This window comes from Palaemon carinicauda, chromosome 12 (assembly GCF_036898095.1).
Source record: "Palaemon carinicauda isolate YSFRI2023 chromosome 12, ASM3689809v2, whole genome shotgun sequence".
Taxonomy (NCBI): Eukaryota; Metazoa; Arthropoda; class Malacostraca; order Decapoda; family Palaemonidae; genus Palaemon; species Palaemon carinicauda.
The window spans coordinates 61,846,962-61,857,625 of NC_090736.1; the positions used below are offsets into that span (position 1 = coordinate 61,846,962).

Here is a 10,664-nt window from a genome sequence, read left to right on the forward strand (position 1 = left end):
TTCATCCGCTAAGAACGGAAACCAACACTACTACTTACTTCCATCTTTAAACTATAGCAAAAGGATTTGCTTTATTTAGTTAGGAAGGAGTCAATAATTCATGAATCCTACCTTCTGCTTGAAATTTCAACTCAATTTTTTAAAAGCTGTTTGGACGAATGTGAAGGAATTAGCAACAAGTATTGAACGTTAGTAAATTGTGAAGTCAAGCAAAATAGCATAAACAAATTTATTTTTCGTAATACATACCAAAGGTTCAAACATGGAATGACTAAAGACTTATGCTTGAGGATACACTCGAGCATAGTATTCTATCTTATTTCTCTTCCTCTTGTTTTGTTAAAGTTTTTGTATTTTATATAGGAGATAATTATCTATTTTAATGTTGTTACTGTTATTAGAATATTTTATTTTTTCTTATTTCCTTTCCTCTCTGGGCTATTTTCTCTGTTGGAGCCCCTGGGCTTGTAGCATCCTGATTTCCTGACTAGGGTTGTAGCTTAGCAAGTTATAATAATAATAATAATAATAATAATAATGATAATAATAATAATAATAATAATAATAATATGTCACTTCACGTTACTGTATTTAGAAGAACTTCAACTTCATGAAAGAAAGGTGATGGAAATATACAAAGAGTTCTGATTTGTCGATATATTTGATACATTTCCCTTGACGTTCGTTCAGTAGACCCAAAACAGAGCATATGATACAAAATTCTTTGTGCGTTTCAGATACGGTGACATCTTCGTGATCCAAAGATTTGGTAACGAGAGTTAGTTGGTTCCATAGCCATTTGCATATTTCTATGTCATTGCTAAATAATCAATTCATTTGGAAGAGCAGGTTCTTATGTTTTAAAGCTTGGCACGTTCTTCTGGCAGTCCAAATTCGGCGTTCTTGAAGTAGAATTCAGGAGAGCGGTTGCAGGGGATGGCATCGGATTCTTTGACGCAGGTCATTTCCTTCTGGTCGAACCTAGTGCCTTCTCCACACATGAAGCTGTAATTAAAAAAAAGTAGACTTCAAACGAAGCTGCTACATGTATTTAAAAATGCTCTCTCTCTCTCTCTCTCTCTCTCTCTCTCTCTCTCTCTCTCTCTCTCTCTCTCTCTCTCTCTCTCTCAAACTATTGAACAGGGCTTCAATATTCTATTTGGAGCATCAGGTTTATTGACTTTTATCGTTTTAGTTCTGTGGTTTAAAGGCTTTGAAGGCAACCCATGAATGGCAGAGGCAAGGGACAGTGACATTGCCCTAACAAGGAGGGCACTACCGTAGAAACATTTGATCAGCAGCCAATCCCCCTCTCTACCCAAGCTCGGACCAAGCAGCGCTAGGCAATGGCTGCTGATGACACAGCAGATAAACCTATAGGTCCCTCCAACACCCCCCCTCCCCACCCATCCTTAGCTCACAAGGATGGTGAGGTTGTAGAGACCAAAGGAACTAACGAATTTGAGTGGGACTCGAACCCAGTACTAGAAGCGTAATTTTTTATTTGTTTTATGGTATTTAATCAAATAAATGGGTAAAGAAAATAATGTAAAAGTCTATCCAAATAATTTTCTGTTTGAAAAGTGGTAAACAAGAACATCTTATTTACATCAATATACTCATACCGCTGTAAAATTAATATGTCATAGATTTTTTTTTTAAAGTGCACCCTAGATTAAAGAAAAAAAATGTAACACTGAGTTTTCCAATTTAACAGATTTCATAATATTTTGCTTTAATTTTTGGGGTTCTTACAATGAATAATTGATTTGAAAAAAAAAAAAGAATTCACCTTTATAATTAACAGCAAATTCAGAAGTAAAGAAATTATTTTAAAAGCATTTAGGTCATGGCAGACCGAGTTGTACATTTAATATCCTTTACAAAATATTCCATCCGGTAGCAATTAGTTTTTTCCATAATCATTTCGTGAGTTTGTTAGATGAAAATATATTATCATAATGTTTATACAGGATGGTTGCTATGGTCGTCCCAAAATGTGCTTATTTTCATTATCATTAAAATTAATATCATTATTATTATTATTATTATTATTATTATTATTATTATTATTATTGTTATTATTATTATTATTATTATTATTAGTAATATTATTATTATTATTATTATTATTATTATTATTATTACTATTATTATTATTATTGTGATTATTATTGTTGTTGTTGTTGTTCTTGTTATTATTATTATTATTATCAATATTATAATTGTTATTTTTATTATTATTATTATTATTATTGTTATTATTATTATTATTATTATTGTTTTCAAATAATTAATTTTCAGCGTCATTGGGTTTGTCCCAGTCTTTGTACCCCCAACAGCAAATCATTTAAGAACAGTTTCCAGTTACCTTTCAATCTCTCTTACCCTATACCATTCCTTACCTATTCTATTCCAGCCTGCATACATACATACATACATACATACATACATACATACATACATACATATATACATACATATATACATACATTAGCAGTGCCTTATACATACCTGTACTGGTAGGTTTCGACACGTCCATTGGAGAAAAGTGCAGGATAGCAGATGTGGAAGACGCGACAACTATTTTGCTGATCTGCATAATACCCATAAGGTTGGTCAATACAGCTGAAGCTAGTACTAATGTCTCCAAGGAGAAGTGTGGCACCTGATGGAAGATTCAAGGGTTCGAACGTGCCACTTTCTTCTTGGTATTGACTGATGGAAGATTGAGAAGTGATCTGTTGTTGGTTGCTGCTTCGAAACTGTGCAGCGTCAGATACGAGAGAGAGGCTGCTCTGAGAAGGTCTGGAATTCTGTTCGAACTGTTGTCCAAACGATTGCTGGAAGTTGTTTCTAGACTGGTCCCTGTTAGACTGCTGCCTTTGTGCAATTCTGTCTGATCCCTGCTGACTGTTGCTGAGTATTTGCTGGTTTCTGGATAATTCCCGCTGTGAGGTACCAAACTGTTGACGGGAGGCACCTAAACCTTGTTGTGTGTTTAAGGAGGCTCTTGGGGAGATAGACCCAGAGCCACTGAACCTCTGGCTTGACTGGGCTATGAACCTTTGAGAATCAATATCATTTGGTCTAGAACTGCCAAGCCCATTGGTTGACTGACTGCTGAGTCTCTGGGAAGAGAAATTTGGATCTTGGAAGTTGCTGTTTACTCTCTGATTTGAGCTCTTGAAATTACTTCCAGAACCACTAACTCCTTGCCCAGAGATGGAACCCTGTCTCAGGCTTGAAGAACCTGACGGGGAATTGCCAGAGCTTCTAAGTGACACTTGAGCACTGCTAAATCCTTGTTGAGGTTCGTTCAGGATTTGGCTACCTCTAGATCCTGCAGAGCCAGAGACGCCTTGCTGGAACTCATTACCAAAAGAACCTTGGCTGATTTGCAAAACTGCCTTATTTTGGCTACGACGTAAAACTAGCTGTGCTGGTTGGCCAACAAAACTCTGAGCTGTAGCCACAGCCCAAATGGCACCTGTTCAAAAAATATAAATCATATAGCCAGATTAATTATTGCTCTTATGTGGTAACTAATTCCGTAGTAATATTTAAGTAGAACAAATGAAGAAATATCGTATTGATTATTCATTTTTATAGATACCTTATGGGATCCATTGTATACAACTTAAAGTTAAAGAAGGTATATATAGGGTCCCAACCCATTCTAGATCTATTAATATAAAGGATTTTTTTTTTCTGAACATGTTCGATCATATAGTGATCTTTTTGTGAATCAGTCAGTATTTTGTTCGATATTTAGCATCGATTCAAAAGTATTTTAAATATATTGCCTAGAATTAATTGCACACCAGTTATAACTACAGTAAGTTAAATTACATATATTTAGTAATATCAGAATATTGAAATATTTGCATAAAATGACTTGATACAGAGTGACTTATAGAGAATAGTTGAATGGTGAAGTAATCATATGAATAGATACCTTATAGATAATATAAGAAATGGTATTAGTAATATTTCTAAAGTTAATCAAAATGCGCGAATGAATAACAAAATCCCAGGTTGCCTATCAAGTAATATTAGTATGGAGAAGAAGAGAGCATATCCAAGAATTACCTAAAATTCAGCACCAAGACACCGGCTAATTAAACGTCCCAGTAAATGAATATAAATTATTTCTGAAAGGACTTGCAGTAGATCTTCATTTGCTACTATAGGAGGTCTTCTAGGAGAAGGACACTCCAAAATCAAACCATTGTTCTCGAGTCTTGGGTAGTGCCATAGCCTCTGTTCCATGGCCTTCCACTGTCTTGGGTTAGAGTTCTCTTGCTTTTAGGGTACACTCTGGAACACTATTCTATCTAATTTCTCTGCCTCTTGTTTTGTTAAAGTTTTTATAGTTTATATAGGAAATACCTATTTTAATGTGGTTACTGTTGATAAAATATTCTATTTTTCCTTTTTTTCTTTCCTCATTGGGCTATTTTCCCTGTTGGAGCCCCTGGGCTTATAGCATCCTACTTTTCCAACTAGGGTTATAGCTTAGCAAGTAATAATAATAATAATAATAATAATAATAATAATAATAATAATAATAATAATAATAAATTACCCCTCACACAGCCAGATGTCTTTCTTCTGACACGTTAAGAAAAACATTCATTCAAAACCCGTTACATTTAGTCCTTTGTCCCATAGAATGCATACATGTCAAAGTTCAATATTTTCTAGGTTTAATATTCTTATTTATCTCTGTAGTTCCTCTAAACTTTAATTTTGTAAAGATGGTATATAACGACTACATTGTTTTATCAGTTAATAAGTTTCAGGAGCAAGGAAAATTGTCGACAAAAATCAACAGATTTTTTTAACATTTTCTTAAAATATAATAATTCACAAAGGAACTGAAATCTGATTCAAAAAGCTTGTGAACGAAATATAGCATGTTAAGCTTAGCATTATCATACGAATGAAAACAAAAATATCCTGTTCTCTAATTTTCTTTGAGCTTCAAAAGACATAATTCATTTCTTAAGCCATAAAATATGTTAGCGGGTAAAGAGTGTCATATGAAATCACGAAAACTCAGACTTGCACGAAAGTGAAGCACCGCAGTTGAAATGAAATAGGTCACTAAAACATGCACGTTGCAAAATACTGTACTTTGCCTGGAGAAGTATCCTCGTTTATTTTACTTTGTCGTTTTTCTTATAAATTTTTCTTTTTGTATCTCTTATAATATTACATTCTTTATTCTTTAATTTAATTCCCATACTGGATTGCGTGGTCTTAAAGTGTACTTGGATTGCACCTTGATTAATAATAATAATAATAATAATAATAATAATAATAATAATAATAAAAATAATAATAATAATAATAATAAAAGGAGGGTTTGTTTCAATGATTTTGAATGTAGATTGAATTTTAAAAAATCATAAGAACAGACTTGCTACTTGGTTTGAAATTAAATAGATAATCATTATTGCAAATGCTATGGGGACAGTTGGCTATATTGTTTATAAACATATGGATTACACTACTCTGTTGAAAAATCCATATCTCACTTAATATTAGTCTACAAGTTTCCCAAGAATATTAATATAAAATCATGAATATTCGAGGGATTTTTTTCTATTCGTTTTTAGAAGGACGTCACATTCAATTCGGTACTTACCTAAAATCAGAAACTTCATATTGTATGTTTTGATGAGCACAGCTGAGAATTGTGTCTGGCCCTTCATGGCAAGTGACCCCTTATATACTGCCTGGCACCCGCGGTTGCCAGTTACGCTAATAAATGATCCAGGAGCCAAGTGGCTGCTTCGAGAAACAGGATCGTCAAGTTTTTACGAGACGAATGCTACTGGATAATTTTTCTTTCATGGATTTTAGATAGAATGCTTAATAGGATACTTAGTTTCAAAAACTGTTAAACAAGGCTCAAGGAATACTGAAACTACCTATAAAATGGATCTTACGGCAGACATAAACATAAAATTAATTATATTTTGTAATGTCAAGACTTTATCAGCAAATATGGTAAAGCACAGCAGATATAATTGCCCAGTAATACTGTAGAAACTCCCATAAACATAAAACATCAGTTTACGCTCATTCATGACATTCGGATACGTCAAATTTCAAGGGAGTTGGGATCAGTTTACAAATTACCGTCGAGTTCCGTAAATTTCTTGGAAGATTTGTTGGTTTCTATTGTGAGATGTGAAAGACTGCAGCTGCTAAAGAAAAAACAATAGAGCACGCAGTTGTCTCTCTCTCTCTCTCTCTCTCTCTCTCTCTCTCTCTCTCTCTCTCTCTCTCTCTCTCTCTCTCTCTCTCTCTCTCTCTATATATATATATATATATATATATATATATATATATATATATATATATATATACAGGTTTGTTTTCTGTGGAGTTCTATTGTTCTTACTCTTATTCTTGTTATTATTATTATCATTAGAACTCCGCACGAGTGGAGTTCTATTGTTATTACAATTCTTATTATTATTATTATTATTATTATTATTATTATTATTATTATTATTATTATTATTATTATTATTATTATTATTATTATGCGGTCTTTGATCGCTAATAACTAAGCCAATTTTACAGCGTTTGCTTTAAAATTGAGCAGCGGTATGACCCATATGGGGAAAGTATAAATACAAAAAAATCTTGCAAGTGAATGCAACGCCCTCTATGCACAAAGCAAAAATCATTTAAAATAATTGCTCTCCGGGATCTCAAGAACAGTTCCATCAATTTGGCCATGATTCTAGAGTAAGCACAAGTGTGAGCTAATTCTGTTAAGTAGTTTTTTGAGATATCATGACGTCAAAAATGGGGGCCACATGGTCGATAATGCTAAATCAAAAACTACTTGCCCGATTTGAACCAAATTTGGAGGAAATGTAAAAGGTCACAGGACGATTTTTATGATAACATCGATTTTTTAACAAAGTAAACAAATCTACGGTGCTATCCAGCCCGATTTCATGCAAGATTTCATCCTAGCCTGATAAGTACGGGTTAGGTGGACTTCCAAGGCAACCTAGACAGTAAAAAGCTGGTTACTTTGTTAAGAAGTGTAGTTTAGGTCCCTTTGTGGGCTTATAATCAATAATATGCTATTTTCAATCTTTATATTGTTTCAATATGCCTAAGAGCAAATTATTGGCAAATTCTGTGTGGAGTTCTTTCTATTCAGCAATTCTAATGTTCTCTACTTATTATTATTATTATTATTATTATTATTATTATTATTATTATTATTATTACTGAAGATTAAAGCTGCTCAAGTTGCATTTATCTTGTAATAACTCTTCTCAGTTACTCTAATTTTTCTTCCCTAAACAGAACTGAATGCCGCCAGTGGCTGTGCCATGTTGGTCATTGGTAAGTGGGAGCGCAAAATACATAGAAAACTTTATAAAGTTTTAATAAAACTTTATTGAAGGTAAACTTGTTAAATACAAAGAACAAAAAAGATCAGCTGCCAGACATAACAAGAGGATACAGGGTTTCTGCTCCCATTTTCAGGCAAGAAGTGGATGCATATAGGAAGGGCTGGTTCTAATTAGACAAATCAGGGCGGTAGTCAAGCCGGGCACTGATTGCTAATTGGTCCTCGTGAGTGGAGGCGGTACCAAGTCTGGAACGGAACTTCTTTCCCTTTGGCTGAGGCGCTCGCCGGGAGGAGATCTGTCACAGTCAGGCTGCTTCTACACTCACGGTCGTCGGAGTTAGGTAGGATCTGAGTAGGTCCAGGCTAGGCTCTCAGCGGATCTCGGCGTCAGGCAAGCTGTACTGTCTCTCAAATCCCAGGTCTGATAAGTTCTGAACTACATCCTCCTTGGCTAAGGCACTTGCTGAGAGAGTCTCTGTTACAGGCAGGCTGTCGGGTAGCTGATCTTCCTCATGCTCTTCGTTGTTGCCGAAAGGTTAGTTATTGTTCCTACAGGAGGGGAAGAGAAACATCTCTTGAGTTGTGTTGAGGTTTGGCTTTTCCTGTTCGGTGTGCAGGGGCCCCCAGGATTCTCAGTCTTCTGCTGTCTGGGGTGTTGCCGATGATCATAGTATTCCAACTGATGCCCTCTCGTTTGATGCTCTTATTGTGCACCAGGAGTTGGTGCATCTTGATAGCTCTCGGTTGAACTGAACATGTCGGAACAAATGTTTAGAAAGTCTCTTAAACGTCTTGTATTCGACTCCCTTTTTAAGATTCGTTAATTACTCTGGATTTACCATCTTTCCCCTCTCCTACCTCTAGGTATCAGCGTCTGCTAGGTTTTGAATTAGAAAATAAAACCCTAAAGAAACTGAAAGGCTAATGGGGATACCTTAACTTGGTAAAAGGGTTTGAGTATCGCCATGATCATCAAAGCTGTACTAGTCAGGGCCCCCCATACTACAGTATGTTAGCTTGCTGTGAGCAATCAGACAAAAATCTCCCACAATCACCAATCTGCACTGGTCAGTGTGGTGATGAAAACTGGCCAAACCCCAGACCTAAATTAACATGTCTGAGGGTTTTTCCTGCATTTGCCTTTGTGTATGGTATTATTATGCCAGTCTACACCCACAAACTTGGTTAGTTTGTCAATGCAAAAACATCTCTTCCTTCCCCTGCTTCTTTTGCAACCTGTAGGGACTCAATCTGTTATTCTTAATGTCCATCTATTATCTGTCATTCCCATTATATTTCCTACCAAAGTCAATTTTTTTCTTACATATTGTTAGAATATCCTCTACTTTAGTTTGCTCTCATATCCATGTCGCTCTTTTTGTATCTCTTAGAGTTGATTCCAGTATTGTTCTTTCCATAGCTCTATGAATCATAGCTAGCTTATGTTCTAAGGCTTTAGTAAGGCTCCAAGTTTCTGATACATGAGTTAATACTAGTAGGACGATCTGATTAAATACTTTTGTTTTTAAAGAAAGTGGCATTTTACATTTCATAATTTAATTTGTTTATCCAAAACTCTCCATCCTACGATTATCCTTCTTTAAATTTCGGTCTCATGTCCTGGGGAAACATTTACTGTCTGTCCTAAGTATGTATATTCTCCTGAGGAAACACTTACTGTCTGTCCTAAGTATATATATTCTCTTGGGGAAACACTGCCTGTCCTAAGTATATATATTCTCTTGGGGAAACACTTACTGCCTGTCTTAAGTATGTATACTCATTAACAAATTCTAGAGTCCAGGACCATAACCCCTATTTGTTGTTTCTCAGCATTTTCATTGAACAATATCTTAGTTTTACTCATATTCATTTTAAATCATATATATACATATATATATATATATATATACATATATATATATATATATATATATATATATATATATATATACGTATATATATATATATATATATATATATATATACATATATATATATATATATATATATATATATATATATATATATATATATATATATATATACAATATATATATACTTATATATATATATATATATATATATATATATATATATATATATGTGTGTGTGTGTGTGTGTGTGTGTGTGTGTGTGTGTGTGTTTGTGCATGCGTGTGCCTAGATTAAAATATATAAAAACATTTCAGCGGAATAAAATCATTTCATTGTATTGATTTTCTCTCTTGAGAGCGGTCAAGAGAAACAACATATATCTGGTTTAATTACATTCTCTTTTGTAATTCCTGTCTCCCAAACTGTACGTTTGTATCAGTTGTTGATTTAGGAAGACCTTAGCATTAATAACTTAATAAAACTATCATAGAATTAGTTTTATTTCAGCATATTGGCTTCGTTTTCTTACTGAGAAGAGGGTCATAAATTCCCATACCAAAATCCCCATGTAATCAACACTTTTGTTAATCATTCAAATAGATTGCGTCGACTTTCATTAAAGGAGCAGTAAAGTATTGCTGTCAATCTGAAAAAAAAAAGATATCCTCGAGTTGATTGCAAACCCCAACGTAAAACTTTCGGCAACGACATGTTGATTGATATTGGTAAAACCTGGTCAGAATTGAAACGGAAATCGTATGAACTGAAAAGGCATGTCAGACTACAATGGTATTTGAGCGTTTTAATCACATTAAGTAATATTTTGGTGAATGGTCATACCGGGTTGCAGAATTGAGATGCCCAATATTTGATTGTATAAATTGTTAGGTAAAGAGAAGATGTACAGTTTAACACATGAAATCCCTGTCTACCTCTCTGATGATGTATACTGTCACATCCTTACTACGCGGGAAGTTCTTGTGTGTAGTCCTGCCCTCCAACTCTACTGTTTCTCCCTATACTATCTGTTTGGTTATTTGCAGTGCATTAAGGGTGTGACAGGGTACACTTTCTCAGGGCGAGCTGTCCCCTGAATTCCTGTGTCCAACTGTACAGGATAAATCCTGGTAGTTAATGAACAAAGTTTAATACTGTTACATCTCCTATTCATGATTGTGCCTTTTCTTTTCCTTATTGTTTTAATCCAAAATCTGCCAACACCATTTTATGTTAAGCTTCAACAGATTCATTTCGCATAATCTTATAATCAAGAATGATTTTCTTGTCTTCTTTCGTATCTAAACATAGTCTATTTGAGTCTCATTTTATCCACTTTTTTCATGTTACAAGATGACTCCTCATTTTTTCAAACTGTATATCAGAATATGTCATCT

General features: G+C 34.3%; 1 protein-coding gene across 1 annotated transcript; it reads right to left on the reverse strand.

The window, feature by feature from the left end:
• Nucleotides 1-642: 642 nt before the first annotated feature.
• Nucleotides 643-8,122, reverse strand: LOC137650846 (uncharacterized). Its single transcript, XM_068384000.1, has 4 exons — nucleotides 7,947-8,122; nucleotides 5,654-5,799; nucleotides 2,515-3,490; nucleotides 643-1,005 (listed from the first exon to the last, which is right to left on the reverse strand). Exons 1-4 carry the CDS (start codon nucleotides 8,120-8,122, stop codon nucleotides 861-863), a joined length of 1,443 nt encoding a protein of 480 aa, XP_068240101.1. The 3' UTR covers nucleotides 643-860.
• Between the last annotated feature and the right edge of the window lie 2,542 nt (nucleotides 8,123-10,664).